Genomic DNA, 17,982 nt, shown 5'->3' with positions numbered 1-17,982 from the left:
GGCCAGTTCAAAATAACGCAACTGTGCTATAGTGCGTAGTTCAGTTTAGTTATACAAAAGACTAGCCTACGAAAATATATATTTATAATATATCACCTAAGTTGCACCCCTGCTATCCTTGTTCCTCAAATAAATTATTCTCGTCAAATATATGGGTGTTACAGGTCTAATATTAAAATTATTTGCCTGGTAAATAAGCATTTCTATAATTTAACAAAGCTCGTATTAACAAATTACTTTTATTCCCTAAACGAAACAGTCTGTTCAACCAAGCGAAACGTGCAGCGGGGAAACACCTCTCTCTGTTTGTTTAATCTTCATGCAATCACTCCATTAACAGTCTATCCCTTTCTTCTCAGTTTTAGCATCCTTTCTTCCGTATCTTCACCTGTTCCCGTTGTCCAGGGTTAAGAAGACCGTAACCAGGTCTTTAGTCGCAGACTGAGAGGTCTGTTTGAAATTATTTATGCCGAATAAGTAGCTTGCCAGGCACGACTAGAAATGTTATTCCTTAAACTGCCTCTCTTATTTCTTCCGTTCGTTTTTTCCCTGTCGATGTTTTTGTTTTGTAAATCTGTATTTCCATGCAATTTATTCCTTAATCTAATGATGACATGGGATCCCTCTGTGTTGTTCCCTCCCTTTAGCTCTTTAAAGGGAAAGGTGGCAGCTGGTGCCCCCTCCCCAAACCCCACCCTGTGCCATTTAACCATATACACGCCAAGAAACAAACTTGTCGCTATTTTCAGTATTTCTACTAGTGTTACCTTTTATACATGATTTTTAAAACCTTTAAAACAAAACAAAATTCCCCAACACATTAATAAACATGTCTCTTAATGGAGAATTATAAAAATAAAAAAAAATGGGTTATTAATGAACATTAAACGTAGGCTGTAAGTTTAAATCCATGTTGCTAGTTTGATAGATAGACAGACAGATAAATAGATAATGTGAAAAATTACACAAGAAATTATACAGAAAGTAATAAATGGCATACAGATTACATTTTACATGTTGAAAAGCCCGTTGGCTATAGGAATGTGTCTTTCACATTGGTCACTCTTTGTTTCCAGGGGCCATAAATTACCAGTGTAAATCTATAATCTCCAGTCAGTCCGTACAGATGTTTCTCCTTCTTATGGGTGTTCCAAACAAGACAGTGCGGTTTCTGTCTCTGTGTGAAAGAGACAACAACGCTGCACCAGTTAGGATAAGCACCTGGCCAGGTCACAGAATTCTGCCTATAAACATACTCCAAAGAAAATCAGATGATGCAAGCAGGGAAAAAGTAGGCAGATATCGAAAAATATATATATATCCTGAAGGGACATGCCAAAATTTGGAATCTTCTAACATTTAGCCTGAATTAAAAATTGTAGGCTGGATTGTAGAATATTCAAATCAAAATATACCACAATCTACAATAAGAAAGCCTGAGGACAATAAGAGGTCATAGATGTCTATAGACATGGTCAATAATGATTTTTCTTTCTGATTTTTAATTAATGACTATTGTATTAACTATTCCTTACATATTTTATTTGCTTTTAATAGTTCTCTAAAAGATAAATCTAGCCTCCACCATTTCATAATCTTTGCCTTCACCTGTTCCTTAATTTTTATTCATCTAGCTTCCAAATATGGCCTTAAATCAGTCATGCTCTCTCTCTTTGGCACATTGCCGGAGGCAGAGCTGGGGGAGGAGAGTGAAATGTTGCAAGAGCAAGTAGGAGGAGGAAACTGGGTGGGACATAATTCTGACTATATTGCAATATTCTTACAAGTTCTCTATATTTTTCCCATTACCACCCTCTCTGTTTTGTTTTAGGCTCTCTTCATGAGATCATGAGTGGAGTAAGGTATTGTTTAAGTACACACTACTGTGCAACCCTCTTGGGTTGTCTGGGTGTGGAGCCAACTGCCTCCTCAGCGATATTTCTGTCACTCCCTGGTCTTCCCTCTTTACTTGCAGCTTTTTCCCCTTGGATTTTTAGCACACTTCCTGTAATTCTCAGAAGCATATATTTTTATATAAACACTAAATCATTTAATATATAGTCAATTACGGCACGGGAAAGATGAACTTTTTTCTTCTGAAGAGCATAAGACAATATTTTGATAGGTCAACAACGTCAGTGTATGGACAAAAAAGCTGAACGATCTTCTAAATATCTCCTGTTGTGTTCCACAAAAGAAAGTCATACACATTTTGAATGACACGAGGATGAGATAAGCACAGAATTTTCAATTTTGAGCGAACTATCCATTTAAGGATAAAGAATACATACATAGAACACAGACAGGCACACACTCCAGATCAATAAATCAATAATGTTTCCAACAATCACTTCTAACGTGTTTTTGTTCTCCATTTATTACCCAGCCTCTGAGTGACAAAAGAAAAGAATGGAAATTAAGTAATATTGATGAAACCATCTTTTAAAGTTCAGATCAATTATTGCAGAACTGAAAATCAAACCATCCACCCTAGTTTGTCTATTTTCTCATACCATAGACATTTTACTTCTTCCATACGTCTGATTCTCAGTACTATACATTTTAGGAACACCTAAAATGTCCAGTAACACACCTTTACCACCCTCATCTTGCCATTTCACCCCACTTTGTGCAACATCAGCGGCTTGCGATGTTGGGGGAAGCACAGGTACAGTAAAACTGTCCATATACAGACTACTTTTACCCCTGTGGGGCACAGGAAGAGGTGGACGAGGCAGCCGGGGTTGACATGATAAAGTGGATGGAGCTTTGTGAGCAGGAAGTCGGCTGTGAGCTCCGCTCTTGGTAAGGGTTCCATTAAAGGTAGCTGCATCCAGGACAGAGCGAGGAGACAAATTTGACCTGAAAAAGAGGATTATCAATAACTAAGAAAAATATAATGATTTAGTGTGGAAAGAAAAGGCACAAGGCAGTCAGACGAGTATTAATACACTGCATACACATACTAGTGCTTTGAGGTCCAATATATTCCTGCCTTATCACTATGCTGACCATCACTTAGCTCATATATTACTTTGTCAATAGAAACACATGTGGGTCCTCTGAGACTAAAGCTCTTCATTCCTTAGCATAAGGAAATGTCTTTATATATTCAATACCATTGCTGCCTCAATAAAAGAGCTAAAACACAGGATGATGGTTTAAGTGCTCTTAAAACAAAGTCAGCAAAGCAGAAATACCCATATAAAAAATACGAACAAAGAGAAACATATGTTATACTGTCACACAGAGTTTCTGTGAAGAGGTGTGTGAATTAGTGTCAATATGTGTTTGTGACCCTGAGTGCTGCCCACCAATCAAGAGCTGACAAGGTTCAGGAGGCCAGGCCAGAAGGTGAGATGAGCGATGCTTTACTAAATCACTTCAATCAGGCCTGCATTAAAAAATTAATCCTGTCATCATTCACTCACCCTCATGATATTCCAAACCTATGACTTACTTTCTTCTGTGGAGCATAAAAGAAGAATGTTTCAACAGGCTGTTTATACAGTGAAACTAAATGGGGCCTAAAACAACACTGTATGGGCAAAAACAAAAATGGAGACATTTGGGGCAGTCGTGGTCTAATGGTTAGAGTCGGACTTGCAACCCAAAGATCATGGGTTTGAGTCTTGGTACTGGCAGGAATTGTAGGTGGGGGGAGTGAATGAATGTGAATTTGAAAGTGCTCTCTTCCACCCTCAATACCACATCTGAGGTGAGACCCTTGAGCAAGGCACCGAACCCCCAAATGTTCCCCGGGTGCCGCAGCAAAAATGGCTGTCCACTGCTCTGGGTGTGTGTGTGTGTGTTCACTACTCACTGCTGTGTGTGTGCACTTGGATGGGATAAATGCAGAACACAAATTCATCATGTCACTTTCACTTTCTTCAACAAGATATGAATAACACTTTTGCATTCAATGAAGAAAGAAAATCATGCAGGGTTGGAACGATATGAGGGTGAGTAAAAAAACTGAAAAACTGTGTTGTGATCAGTTCTGAACCTGAAGATACGGTTTGTTAAACTGACTGTGAGTAAAGACATTTTTTGTTCAGTTAGACAACCTGTGTCGAGTGTGTTATGTGCACCGTAATTCCAAATAATCAAGAAATGAGAGAGATCTGTTCTGCTGCTATACACAGTGAAAAGTCAGGAACTACTTGGAGCTTTAACTGCACGATTCACTATAGGCTAGATTTCAGATTTACATCTCCCCTGACATTCTGGGGATGGATGCTTTGCTCTAATGGCATCTAGAAAGCAGATTACTCAAATAGTACATACCCTCCACTTACATCTTGGGATTAAATCAGGCCAGTAAACCCTTTGATCTCCGTCATCACTTTTGAGAAGCCACCACTGCTGACCTCAGATTTCCTAATTATCATTTAATCCATCAGTGCATTCACACTGCCCTCTGGTGGTGGAGAGTTACCTGTTAAAGTGCTTGAAGTCAGTCTTGGTAGTGCTTAAGACTGGTTCCTGCTCAAACGCCATTTGAGCCGTTTCCAGCTGTCTGTACAGTGCCTGATTAAAACCAAGAGAAAGTGTGAGTCATTTCATTGGCCTAGAAGCTCTGGTGGAGAAAAAACTGCTGTCTGTGGAGTGCTACTGAATCCTCAAGACTATGAGAGCTATCCATTAAGATATGGTACTTTGCATGAATTAGCTTTTTTTTTTTTATATTGTTGATTGAAATTCCCTACTCCCTAACATTTCAAAAATACATTTCTATTCTCCACCCTCAAAAAAAATAAAAAAGTGGCAAGCTTACTTATAGTGCACAATTTACTCTTAAAAAATAATTCTGGGTTCAATACAAATTTAAGAGATAGTTCATCTCATCAGTGCATTCACACTGCCCTCTGGTGGTGGAGAGTTACCTGTTAAAGTGCTTGAAGTCAGTCTTGGTAGTGCTTAAGACTGGTTCCTGCTCAAACGCCATTTGAGCCGTTTCCAGCTGTCTGTACAGTGCCTGATTAAAACCAAGAGAAGTGTGAGTCATTTCATTGGCCTAGAAGCTCTGGTGGAGAAAAAACTGCTGTCTGTGGAGTGCTACTGAATCCTCAAGACTATGAGAGCTATCCATTAAGATATGGTACTTTGCATGAATTAGCTTTTTTTTTTTTATATTGTTGATTGAAATTCCCTACTCCCTAACATTTCAAAAATACATTTCTATTCTCCACCCTCAAAAAAAATAAAAAAGTGGCAAGCTTACTTATAGTGCACAATTTACTCTTAAAAAATAATTCTGGGTTCAATACAAATTTAAGAGATAGTTCATCCAAAAATCACCATTCTGTTATTCTCCCTCATGTCATTCCAAACATGTATGACCTTCTTTCCTCAGTGGAACACAAAAGAAGACTTTTGTTTTGTCCATACAATGGAAGTCAATGTGTTTGGTTACCAACGTTCTTCAAAATATCTTCTTTTGTGTTTTGCAGAAGAAAGGAAAAGTCATGGAAGTTTCCTGAAGACCTTAATTAGCTGGATCAGGTGTCTGATTAGGGTTGGAGCAAAACTGTGCAGAGCTGTAGCCCTCCAGTTTGAGACCACTGTTATGATCATTAATAATAATTTAATTAATAAAAATAATTATAATATATATATATTGAACTACAGTAACTTTTTTTATGTCATGTTAGCTAATGTCTTCGTCTTTTTGTATTGTTAGCAAAATCATCTGCTGAAGTCTATTGCAGATATAGATAAGGCATCTACCTATATATATCTATAGAGCAAATGATGATAGAAAAATCATTTTTGTGTGAACTACCCCTTTAAGTTGAATCGACAGCATTTGTGGCATAATGTTGATTAATGAAAAAAAAAAAAGATTTATCCCTCATTTTCAATCGTGATTATAGTGGGGCACTTACAATGGAAGTGAATAGGGTTGTTTTTTTGGATGTGAAAGCAGAAAAAACTTTTAATTTTCATAAAAGCACTCACATTAATTCTCCTGTTAGATGTGCAATGTGTTATATCTTGCGGCTTTACTTCTGAAACAGTGAGGACAAGTGGAAACTTTACCAGGGCCTACAATTTTCAGCCTCTTTATCTCACCTGCATCATGCTAAAGTGTTCAGACGGAGGTTCACGTGCTGCTGATTGACCTCTGTAGCGGTCCTGCATTTCACTGATGGGATTTGAGACCACTCTCACTGTTGGCCGGTCTCTGAGCTGTGGAGGATCAAACAGACACATATGAATGACATACATGAAGACACAGAGTTCCAAAAACAGAATAAAAGACGACATTCTCCAAAGAAAAACTCCCTTTTACACACACATCTTACCCTCTGGGCCAGCTCATTGAGGAAGTGTGTGGTCCAGTGCGCAGGGGCTTTAGAGTGGATTTCATTGTACAGAGGACCATTCAGTGGCTTTCTGTCATGCTCAGTGTGTGAGGTGAGAGAGAAGTGAGCAGAGGCCAGCACTCTGTTCTGACAGTGGACGACTGGAGGAAGAGGGGCATTCTGGGGCAGAGACAAGAAGGTAGTTGATGGTATCACATCTTGTTTCTTTGGTTGTGTCCCATTAAGCCAGTCAACAAGAAAGGTTAAACTTGAGGTTTATGATGTTATGAGCATTATTTACTAACAAGGTCTTCCAAATCAAAGGTCTATATAAGACCACCACAAAAAAACAACATATTAACTTCGCAATTCTACAACTATTGCGTCTTTCAAACAGACTAAATTCTTTGTTTCGTTTTTGGTCAAATACGTTGTTGTAATAGCAAGCTGCCAACTTAACTGTAGTAACAAACTCTATTGTAACTATGGTTACCATTTTTTTTTTTTTGTAAAAGTTAATAAAACACTTTGTTGGTAACCCAGTTTGATGTTCCTCGTGCCTACCTTACAAGTTTTAAAATAAAACGAAGACGGTTGCAGATACGCATGTCCAATGGTTGTGCTGGTTTGGACCTTTCGTCTCTGGTTATCCATTCGCTTCATGCACTCCCTCGCAAAACTGATAATAAACCACCAAATAGATACAGGAACCCCTGTCCGTCGAAAATTAGACAAGTGACATATTACTGATAAGACCCTTTATGTGTTTATTCATAGATAATGCTGCGCCCATCCATAGGAATGGAATCTGCCTAGTTTACGCTTAAGTTACCTGCTGCTATGGAAACGAACGCGCGTGCATGCGTGTACACAGAAATGAAAGAGTAAAGCCCCGTTCACACCAAGAACGATAACTATAAAGATAACTATAAAGATAACGATATTAGCGTCCACACCAGCGAACGATATCGTCTGTTTATTCTAAGCGCACGCGCGTCTGCTGCTTTGATTCTAGAGCTCGTTACAGCAGGATGGATTCTGATTGGCTGTCAGTGTTTTATCGTTCATCAGCTGGACAAAAATCGTTTTGAAAGCGATTCCAACGATATCGTTCCTCTGTATCGTTATCGTTATGGTGTGAACTATGCTATTCTTTAATATTGAGAACGATTTTTAGAACTAGATCTTTATCGTTATCTTTATAGTTATCGTGCTTGGTGTGAACGGGCCTTAACATTAAACAGTAACATTAAATAGTCCTCGATCATATGTGAGTTTTCCGAGAAACGTTGACCTAAATAGTAAAAAAAATAGGTATGTTGACACAGCAACCGCGCGCGACGAACATTCTGTCTCAACAATTTGTTCCAAACTGCGTGGTACTGTTAAAATGTGTGTCATGCAATATCCACTCCTCGCCGCCTAGTGGCAGTATGTTTTTCCTGAATATGACAGTAATTATGTCGAGAACAACCCCCGGAAGCGTTAGACATTTCGAGCTTTTCAGCCCTGAGGTGTTTTCAGTTCACAGCAACTGTCTGAAGATTTGAGTGATTTTCAACCGGTCGGCGGCCTTCATCAAAACTCTGGACACTAATGAAAGGTAGGTGGGCATGAATATATACCTTTTATCTTGGTACTGACGAAATTTCATCGAAATCCATGGTGGAGAAGGTATTTAAATAAATCGCGGAAATTTGGTAGTCACATTTGTGGCGGTAGATTAGCGAACGTCCTGTCAGAACATCCACTGCAGGCATCGTTTAAAAAATCAATAAAAATTGTCTCGATTTTAACTCATTCTCACCGTGTTTTTCTTGAAAGTGTTACTGATGCAATGTACTTTAATATGTATCTCATGGTTTTCTTGACATATAATAGTAACATAGTTTACATTACTTCGAAATACGTTAATTACTGAGGACTTGCCTTTAAGTCTGTCTAAATGAATAGGCTAACAACCCTTTTGTCTTGTATAACCCTGACCTTTTTTTGTCCTACCATGAGTTGGTACCCCCTCACTCATATGTGTTGATGATTCTTCAAAAGTAGAACATAGCATTAAACTATTTATTAGATATAACTGCAAACTGGTTATTAAATGAAAACAATGATTAAATTACACATGATTATTAAATGAAAATCATTTTATTTAATCTTCTTAATTGGAACATTTAATTCTCAGGCATTTTCTCCTTGGAATTTCTAAGAGGATAAGTAAATTAATTTTTAAATTAAAAATTATATATTTTCAAGGAAATAAATTATTAAATGTTTCCACGTACCCCCTGGTTGGGAATCACTGCTCTAGCTGAATACAGCAAATCCTTACAATTCATAACTGTGTACATAATTCACTCAAATGATGGAAAGCTGTCTGAGAGCAGTCATTTTAGTACTTGAAAGACCGTATCAACAATACTTTGATACATGGACAGTGACGGAGAAACTAAAACAAGAGACAACCTCGGCAAGATCACGTAACATGGATGCTGAAGAGCTGATGGGGATGTTTAGTGCGCTGAAGTTATTATAGGCTACTATTTTATTTTTTTGTGAAAGCGGTCGCATTAAGGCCATTCACCTTACAGGTGAATTTAATCAAATCTATCGAAACAAGTACTATACCAGTCAAATTTTAAAAAAGAAAGAAAATTTACATTGTGATATTTTCATTATAATTAATCAATTTTTTATAACAATTAAATGACAAACCATAATGCAAAACAAATCCTCACTCTCATTACAAAAAGTGCAAAAATGAAAGGTATATGGTATATTAAAATATCTATGATATTTTGTCAAAACTATGGTATCATGGTAAATGTTTATAAACTGGGAATAAATCAACTCAGCATACTATTAAATTACATTGTTGGTTTTAATGTATGAATAAACATAAATAAACTCAAAAAATTCAAGCATTGAACATAGGCACTATGACTGGCAGCACAAAGCCACTCACAGCAGCACACTTTAATGACGACCCTATTTGAGTGTGGCATGCTTTGTACGGAGCAATCTGTTCATGCTTAGTACAGAGCAATCAGTTCATTCAGGAAGTGTCTTTTGTGTTAACAGTTTGTGTACTCCTGATATAGTTCACACAGAGCAGAACACATGATACAAGAATACTTATAGAAGTGGGATGCATAGCTTTAACTATATTGTCAATGCATGTCTTCTGAAACACAGACTTGTTATGTGAGTGAATGAATGATGGTCTAAGTAGGAGCCATCATGCCATTCAGTTCAGCAATACTCCTACGGCAAAAGACTAAGTCTTGCAAGTACACACACTGTGTATTTGCACTAGCCAGACAATTTTTTAAGTTCTCTTCTGTGCTAACAGACACACACAACCCCCGAGAATATCACAGGGTTCAGGTTCCACATAAGAATACAAAATTAGACTCAAGACCAGATGCACTATGCAGTCTCTCCGGGGAAAATAGTATATTTGAGGTCTACATGTTTTGATTTCGTTCCACTAACATATAAATAGCTAAGGGTAGTCTACACGGATCTCCTCTGGGTCTTCTGTCATCCTATAGGAGCAGAGAGGGTGGGAGAACGGATCAGCAGGTCAGTCAGAAGTTGAGATTGGTTAACCCCTGGATTCCAAAGACCTGTCGGTGAAAAGACAACGATGGGTGAAATTCTAAAATACAGATAGGCTACTTGCACATTCATGAGAATATTTCATATTTCATTAAAGACATTTAACATGCCAACTACAATGTTTTGTTAATTAATTACAATTTAACAGTCTGTTGCAAACACCATAATAAATACAAAATAAATGTTGTGAGATACACTACCATTCAGTAAGTGAATGCTTTTATTCAGCAAGGATGTATTACATTTCAAATGGATCAAAAGTTACAGAAAATACATTATTTTAATGTATATTTAATCGAATAAATGCAGCCTTGGTAAGCATAAAAGATCTTACCAACCCCAAAGTTTTGAACAGTAGTGCATGACATTCGAACAAAAAAATGTCTCCTGATTAATGATAGGCTGAGAGATGGTGAGAAAAAGGTAGGAAAGGAAAAGAAAGTGAAAGTCGCACTCACGAGTAGCTGGTATGTTGCTGCCGTCTCCTGGCACTTCTCATCTTCTCAAATCTGGCTTCCATCTCTTCGAGGACTTTAGGGGTGTAACGCACCACCAGCTTCACGGAACCCTGTGCTGCCTTTAGCAGCTCTACAGCTTTCTCATGATGTTCTCCCTCCACACTCTACACACAATAAAAAAAATGAAGGACATTTTGAAGCCTGTTATTCTGGCAAACCGCAGCTCTTAAAATCAAGGTCGTGGTCATACACAGGAATAGAAATTATACGACTCAAAACTCAATAATGTCCCAACATACCACTCCATTAACAGAGAGCAGCTGGTCTCCTCTCTTCAGACCACCCTGTCGGTCAGCAACACCCCCTGGGATGACCCTGGAGATGTAGATGGGAGAGTTTTGCTCTTTTCCACCCATGATGTTGAACCCAAGCCCCTCGTCTGTTTTAGGGAGCTCAACCACTCTTGGATGTGCATGGCCTTCACTGGCTGCGAACGCTGCTACTGTGGCCTGGAAAAAGACAACAAATAAATGTCTTCATCAGTATATGATCATTCTTGATCAACAGTGGCAATTTTGGGGTAAAAAGGTACCTTTGCAGTGGCTTGTGCTCGGACCTCAGGCCCACCTACAATGTCCAATGTATCATAAAGCTGCTCATAGACCTAGAAAAGGGACAGTCATTTAACAACTCAAATATTTGTAGTTGACAGTTAGTTTGACTCATTTATAATTAATGAACCTAACAAACATCACATTACACACTGCTTTGCAGATCATTAATTAATATACATTCAAATAGAAATGTCCTTAAAGTTTGATTCATATTTTCATGTGCATACATAATTCAAGTAATGCAAACTACTGATCTCTTTAAACAATAATGTTTGTTATTGACTTCACAAGAGATGATAATGTACAATCGGTTGGTCATTATTGCAAAATAAACCCCCGCAGTATCACACAAGACCTTTCGGCTTTGGGTTTTAGTAAAAAAAATGATTGTGTGACTGTCCATTGTCTTGCTTACTACACAGATGTTGATTACTAAATAAATGGGCATTACACATTGATTTTAGTTGACAATTTATATTTACTTTGAGAGGAAAGAGACAATAGCTAATTATACATTTTAGAACTCACACAAATATTTTCAGAATGCCATCATTGCACAAGAATCAAGAGCCATGTAATAATGAAAGTCATTGTGCAGTTTTCTTAGTTAATCCCATGTAAGGTTTGTGAAGTAGAAGGCAGATTTTAGTGGAATGAATCACAGCCAAAGTAGACATACTGATCAAAATCTTGTCTTCCTATAATTTGTTATCTCTCAGCTACGCAAAGAGCAGGACATCTAAAAAGGACATGTGAAAACTGAGTAAGTCTGACAAGAGTATCATGTAGAATATCTGTGCAAGTTGTGAACAGACTCGACTTGAGTGAGATGGAGGCTGAAGTGAGATACCGTCTCAGAGAGACAGGAAAGGGAGTCATTCAGGAGGAGGAACAGTGCAGCACAATTCTGTCTATGAGAAAAGACCATTCACGTGTGGAGGAGGAAGACGACAAAGTGCTGTCGTAAGTGCTTACGTGGTGACAACATTTGACTTCAAACCTTAATTTTATACCTAGCTATGTATGTTCCATTAGCGTTCTGTAAATCAGCACATAAAAGGTACAAGTTAGTAAATATTTTCACATTTTTTATCATACATTTTTGAAAAGGCAACATGTTCCAAATGAACAGAATCCAGCAAATAGTTTTAACCAAAGTAAAGTCCTTATGTTTGTATGTACCTCTCGGATGGCAGCACAGAACTTGCTCTGTAAAACTCTCTGTAGAGCCTGGAGTTTGGGAGGAGGAAGTTCACCACTTCTCTGAAGCCTGTCCAACAATTCTATCACCCTGCAAACATCTGTCAGAAAATAAAACATTGCAGAAATACTGTGCTGCTTGAAAGTTTCTGAACCCTTAACAATTTTCCAATATGACCCAAAACAATCAGATTTCTGCAAAAAGTCCTGAAAGTTGACAAAGAGAATCCAGTAAAACAAATGATACAAAAATATATACTTTATTATCTAATATTAAATATCTGTGAGTGGATCTCTAGGATTAGCAGCTCATTTGAAGGTGAAATTAGAGTCCATCTGTTCAGAGGTGTTTTCAGTCAGTGGGATGACTATCAGGTGTCAGTATGTGCCCTGTTTTATTTAAAGAACTGGGATCTGTGACAGTCTGATTAAGTGAATCATGGCACAAACAAAGGAGATCCCTGAGGACCTCAGAAAAGAGTTGCTGTTGCTCATCAGGATAGAAAAGGTTTCAAAGCCATCTCTAAAGAGTTTGGACTCCACCAATCCACAGTCAGAGAGATTGTGTACAAATTCAAGACCACTGTTACCCTTCCCATGAGTGGCCGACCAACAAACATCACTCCAAAAGCAAGACATATATAATAGTCTGCGAGGTTGCAAAGGACCCCAGGGTAATTTCTAAGCAACTAAAGTTCTTTCTCACATTGGCTAATGATAATGTCCATGAGTCCACCATCAGGAGAACACTGAACAACCATGGTGTGCACGGCAAAGTTGTGAAGAGAAAGCCACTGCTCTCCTAAAAGATCATGTGGACAAGGCAGAGGGCTATTGGAGAAATGTTTTGTGGATGGATGGATGGTGATAGTATCATGGTTTGGGCCTGTTTTGCTGCATCTGGGAAAGGACGGCAGAGTTGAAGCAGTTCTGTACTGAGGAATGGGCTAAAATTCCTGCAAGCGGTTGTGCAGAACTGATCAGCAGTTACAAGAAACATTTAGTTGCAGTTATTGCTGCAAAAGTGGGTCACACCAGATACTGATAGCAAAGATTCACATACTTTTGCCACTCACAGATATGAAACACTGGACCACTTTCTTGAATAAATAAATGATATTTTGATGATATTTTATACAAAGTATATATTTTTGTCTCCGTTTTATTGGGTTCTCGGTCTACTTTCAGGACTGAAAATCTGATGAGGTTTTGGGTCACATTTATGCAGAAATATAGAAAATTCTTAAGGGTTCACACACTTTCAAGCAGCACTGTATACGTTAAAAAAAATACATACTCTAACAAAGTTAACCTGGTATGGAAAGTCAACTAGTCATGCAAAGTTCTGGTTATTTAGTATGACCTGATTAAGACACAAGAGACGGTCAGTTCATTGGTAAGGCCATCTGCCAGAGTATTTTCCAAACAGCACTTGCATCTGTCGGGACATAACGAACAGAACCAAGTAAATTACCTCTTTCCAAGCAGAGCGGCTCCGTCATCGCCGCCATGTCCAGCTCTTTGCCCGTATGATAATACGATGACATCCCGAAGACCGTCTGCTGCAGTGGAGGACCGACGCTTTTTCAGCTTTCTTTTACCAGGGGCAGAATCGTAAGAGATCGTTTAGAAGCTGCAGGAAAGGGTTTTCGATTGTAAAAATCTAAATCAATCGTCTTCTGCAGGTTCGCAGTGAAAGGGCGAGATGCGCGAGGAGCCTGTGCTCTCGTACCAGCCGCTTACTGAATGACGCAATACAGTACGTCAGAGGCGCGAGTTCAAGCAAAGCCTTTTTCAGTAGGGGTTCAATCTTCAACTGGCTGGCAGGAGCCGCCACTGACAGGTCACGTGATCTGTCAGTGGCTGGCTGGCTGGCAGTATATGGCAAGCCCTTTTAGCATTAAATACTCCTTGCTGTACTAGTCATAATTTAGTTTTGACTAGTCAAAATTCCAATTCCAGATATCTATTCTGCAATTTTGACTCGTCGTAATTGGAATTAAGATATCTACAATGTGATTATGACTAGTCATTATATGCATTGAAGATATCTACAATGTTATTTTGACTAGTCATAATATACATTCGAGATATCTACAATGCTATTACGACTAGTCGTATTGTTCCATTGACTTCCATTGGAAAATATTTTCAGATATCTTCAAATGGGGTTTGACTAGTAGAAATTGTAATTAAAGATATCTCTAATTGATTTTGTACTAGGCATAATTCTAATTAGAGATATCTCAAATTACAATTCTACTAGTGATAATTAAATTAGAGATATCTCTAACTGAATTAACACTAGTCAAAATTATAATTCAAGATATCTCTAACTGGTGTTTGACTAGTCATAATTATATTGCAGATATCTTTAATTCATGATTTCTTAAAGATATCCAAAATACATTTGTAGATATCTGCAAATTATTTATTACTAGTCAAATTACAGTTGTAGATATCTTGAATTGGATTTTTGACTAGGCACAACTTAATAAGAGATATCTTGAATTGGAGTTCTTCCTAGTCAAAACTCATTTAAAGATATCTGCAATTTAATTATGGATATCTCAATCTGATTTTTGACTAGGAAGATCTTTCTTTGGAGATATCTGCATTTAGCTTTGTGACTAGGAAGAATTTCAATGTAGATATCTGGAATTAACAATGTGACTAGTCAAAAAAAAAAGAAAAAGATATCTTAATAGTGTATTCAAATCTTTGCTAATCCCCGCCTTTTCTTTCTTGCCAACCAATAGGCATATGTCATTTCAAAGCACACCGGTTTCAGGAGCGCGCCAAAGAAGTCTGACGACGCTCAGACTCTGGATTGATTTTTTCAGGTAAGAAAATTACTCTAAAAATAATTGTGTAGGTTATTAACACTTGGATTATAACTGTATTATTTGCTAACGCAAATCATGGGCCTGTTTTGCGTTAATGTCAATGAACTCCCAGGTTGTCTGAGAGGTAATATTAGGCCTACCTATATTTGTCAGAATGCTAGCTTTTTGTTTTGCTGCTGGATTAACTCATTATCCTAGCCCGAAGTAATTTACAAACATTTTTTTAAGTTTGTCATAATTGCTGTTGTAAGAATGATGTAGTTATATAACTTATAAGATCAAATTAATATATCAGGAAGTGACTGGTTTTCTAATGTAATTGTAGGTTATGAATTAATGTTCATCCATAATTTTTCATGTACATTGCATGAAAAATTGTCGCTAATACAGTTGTTAGGATTCCGTTCTTTTCATTAAGCCATTAAAAGTAATTGGAAATGTCTTTAAAGGTTCTGAGTGCAAGTAGTAATGTAAATGGGATATTTTATGTATTTACTAGTGCTGTGTTCAAAGATACGACGATGTATCGTCACAGAGATTTGACGATACGAGTATCGATACAGCTGGCCCTGTATCGATATTGTGGCATGTGTGCAGCAGTGGACCGCGCTTAATTTGTTTAAAATGGAGCAGAAAAGTGCGAGGTTTCTAAAAAAGAATGAATAGAGGATATAGGCTATAGGATAATGTTACAACAAGGTTTATTCTGGCCGCAAAGGAACACAACTGGGTTGCCTGATATACAGAGACGTAATCCCCGAAACAGAGCTTCACACTTGCGCAATACAGAAATATCTGCTAAGTGTGTTACTTAGCTTTGTCAACCTGGCAACCCTGTGCTCACGCGCTCTCTCTCCACTGTGGATAAACGTGCTTGCTTTCTGAAAACACCGCTTAGCTTGCAGTTTAGCTATCTCCACTTCAAGTCTATTCTCAGAAAAGTGTGATTCATCAACTGTTCATTTACGACACACAGAGAGAGAGAGAGGCTGTGTATGTATGAATTACCACCGTTTTGCCGCGTTTCTCTATTAACAGTAAAGCTGTGGCTTTAATCCCTTTAGAAACAATGCTGCTACCAGCTCCTTGTTGAGAAAGATAATGTAGCTCTTGAGCGATTAAGCTATTTAGTTGATAAAACTGCGGGGCAGCGCTAAAAAGGTTGTTCCTGAATGTCTGAGTTCGGCCGCAATGTGATCTGTGTGTGTGACTGCTCCAAACTGCTTCTGTTTCACACAAATGCTGGCACAGACGTGCATGTTCGGCTAGAGTCGCTTTGAACTCGTGCATCTTCGGAAGCGGAGCTGAGCGGAAAGTTACAAAAAATTGTGTGCACACCGCCACGCGAAACGACGTCGCGCGCACTCAAAGCGAACTTGCGGACGCTCGAGTATAAATCAGCCTCGAGAGTGTGTGCGTTATATACAGTGTAGACAGCGCGTTAGTTTAGAACTCTTCTCATTTTTTTAATGTTAATTTGTGCAATGATAACCTACCAGCAATGTAAATTATTTTTTAAATATATTAAATGAGTACATTACAATATAAATGTATTAGAACGAGTACAAAGAAACCCAAAATTACTGGACTTAATGACTACAGACCTGTGGCTCTAACGTCTGTGGTCATGAAGTCTTTTGAAAAACTGGTGCTGGCCCACCTAAAGGACATCACTGGACCCTTGCTGGATCCTCTTCAGTTTGCCTACAGAGCAAACATGTCTGTAGACGATGCAGTAAACATGGGACTGCATTATGTTCTGCAACATCTAGACAGACCAGGGACTTATGTGAGGATCCTGTTCGTGGACTTCGCCATCATTGAATCCATCCTCTGCACTGCAATAACTGTCTGGTTCAGCTCAGCTACCAAATCTGAACTCAGAAGACTACAGAGGGTAGTCCGGAATCATTGGTACAACCCTCCCTTCTCTCCAAGAACTGTACTCTGTACAGAACGACCAGACACAGGAACAGTTTCTTCCCTCAGGCCATCCATCTCATGAACACTTGACAATAACTGTGGAACACACACTATTTATTCACTCATACACTTATTTATCTAACACACACACTCAGTCTACATTTCAATTTGCACATAATATACCTGTACATACAACTGTCTATTGTTATATACCTGTACATACAATTGTCGATTTGTATATTTTTATTCCTTATTTACTTGTTCTATTTTTCTATTTTTTATTATCTGTGTTTTTTGTTCTGTCACTGTCATTCTGTTACACTGTGGAGCTTCTGTCATGAAAACAAATTCCTCGTATGTGTAAACATACCTGGCAATAAAGCTGATTCTGATTCTGATTCTACATTATTATTTATGGGCTTAAAAACAAGATCAATCACAATCAGAATATTGTACCTGGTGGGGAGTGCACAATGTAAACATGAAACATATGCCATTACCTATATTGTACTGTGGTACAGTTATGGAGGCCCTTCATAATGCAGAGCTCAGCTGCCTGCTCTGCCAGTAGTTAGAAATGGCACTATAGTAAGCAGTGTTTAATAAACAGCTGTTTTTCTAAATTCAGCTGAGGTGAAATTCAGTGCAGTCCTCTGTATCGTGATACGTATCGTATCGTGACTTTGCTGGTGATACACAGCCCTAGTATTTATGATGAGTAAATTCTCTTTTTAAAAACGCTGTCCTGTCTGGCTACATCGCCCTGTTTGCTTTCACGGTTATGTATATGATTTTTACTTCTCTTTAGTTATGAAATTGTGGCGTTGTTGCGAGCAGATAAACCACAGAAAAGATCCTGGCATTCCTAAAGATCAACTGTTCTTTAAATCAGCAAGATCCCTTTAACCAAACAATACGGAGTAAAAAAATTAGTTAAGGGCTCAATTACCTGTCATTTATAGTTAAGTTGTTAACACCAGGAATCAGTGATTGTTTCCATAGGTATTTATGA

General features: G+C 38.1%; 2 protein-coding genes across 2 annotated transcripts; both read right to left on the bottom strand.

Annotated features, from left to right (window-relative positions):
• Window positions 1–2,507: 2,507 nt before the first annotated feature.
• saxo3 (stabilizer of axonemal microtubules 3) lies at window positions 2,508–7,096 on the bottom strand. Its single transcript, XM_016228942.1, has 5 exons — window positions 6,873–7,096; window positions 6,309–6,488; window positions 6,076–6,192; window positions 4,887–4,978; window positions 2,508–2,862 (listed from the first exon to the last, which is right to left on the bottom strand). The coding sequence occupies exons 1-5, from the start codon at window positions 6,969–6,971 to the stop codon at window positions 2,508–2,510; spliced, it is 843 nt and encodes a 280-aa protein (XP_016084428.1). The 5' UTR covers window positions 6,972–7,096.
• Window positions 7,097–9,170: 2,074 nt separating this feature from the next.
• Window positions 9,171–13,969, bottom strand: lin7b (lin-7 homolog B (C. elegans)). Its single transcript, XM_016228964.1, has 6 exons — window positions 13,676–13,969; window positions 12,184–12,302; window positions 10,980–11,051; window positions 10,687–10,896; window positions 10,388–10,551; window positions 9,171–9,937 (listed from the first exon to the last, which is right to left on the bottom strand). The coding sequence occupies exons 1-6, from the start codon at window positions 13,746–13,748 to the stop codon at window positions 9,916–9,918; spliced, it is 660 nt and encodes a 219-aa protein (XP_016084450.1). The 5' UTR covers window positions 13,749–13,969; the 3' UTR covers window positions 9,171–9,915.
• Between the last annotated feature and the right edge of the window lie 4,013 nt (window positions 13,970–17,982).

This window comes from Sinocyclocheilus grahami, unplaced genomic scaffold, assembly GCF_001515645.1.
Source record: "Sinocyclocheilus grahami isolate Dianchi unplaced genomic scaffold, SAMN03320097.WGS_v1.1 scaffold346.1, whole genome shotgun sequence".
In the NCBI taxonomy this organism is placed as follows: Eukaryota; Metazoa; Chordata; class Actinopteri; order Cypriniformes; family Cyprinidae; genus Sinocyclocheilus; species Sinocyclocheilus grahami.
The sequence above is the reverse complement of the archived record's forward strand: the minus strand, read 5'-3'. Positions and strand labels throughout refer to the sequence as shown.

What these genes read in the sequence shown, in the direction of transcription:
- saxo3 (XM_016228942.1), bottom strand. Translation starts at nt 6,971, where the DNA reads ATGAAGCGAATGGATAACCAGAGACGAAAGGTCCAAACCAGCACAACC. An exon ending in AACACTTTAGCATGATGCAG is followed by an intron (nt 4,979 to 6,075) that starts GTGAGATAAAGA and finishes GGTTTTAATCAG; the next exon opens with GCACTGTACAGACAGCTGGA. An exon ending in GACTTCAAGCACTTTAACAG is followed by an intron (nt 2,863 to 4,886) that starts GTAACTCTCCAC and finishes CCTCTTTTTCAG; the next exon opens with GTCAAATTTGTCTCCTCGCT.
- lin7b (XM_016228964.1), bottom strand. Translation starts at nt 13,748, where the DNA reads ATGTCATCGTATTATCATACGGGCAAAGAGCTGGACATGGCGGCGATG. An exon ending in TGCTCTCTGTTAATGGAGTG is followed by an intron (nt 10,552 to 10,686) that starts GTATGTTGGGAC and finishes TATTGTGTGTAG; the next exon opens with AGTGTGGAGGGAGAACATCA. An exon ending in CAGCAACATACCAGCTACTC is followed by an intron (nt 9,938 to 10,387) that starts GTGAGTGCGACT and finishes TTTCACCGACAG; the next exon opens with GTCTTTGGAATCCAGGGGTT.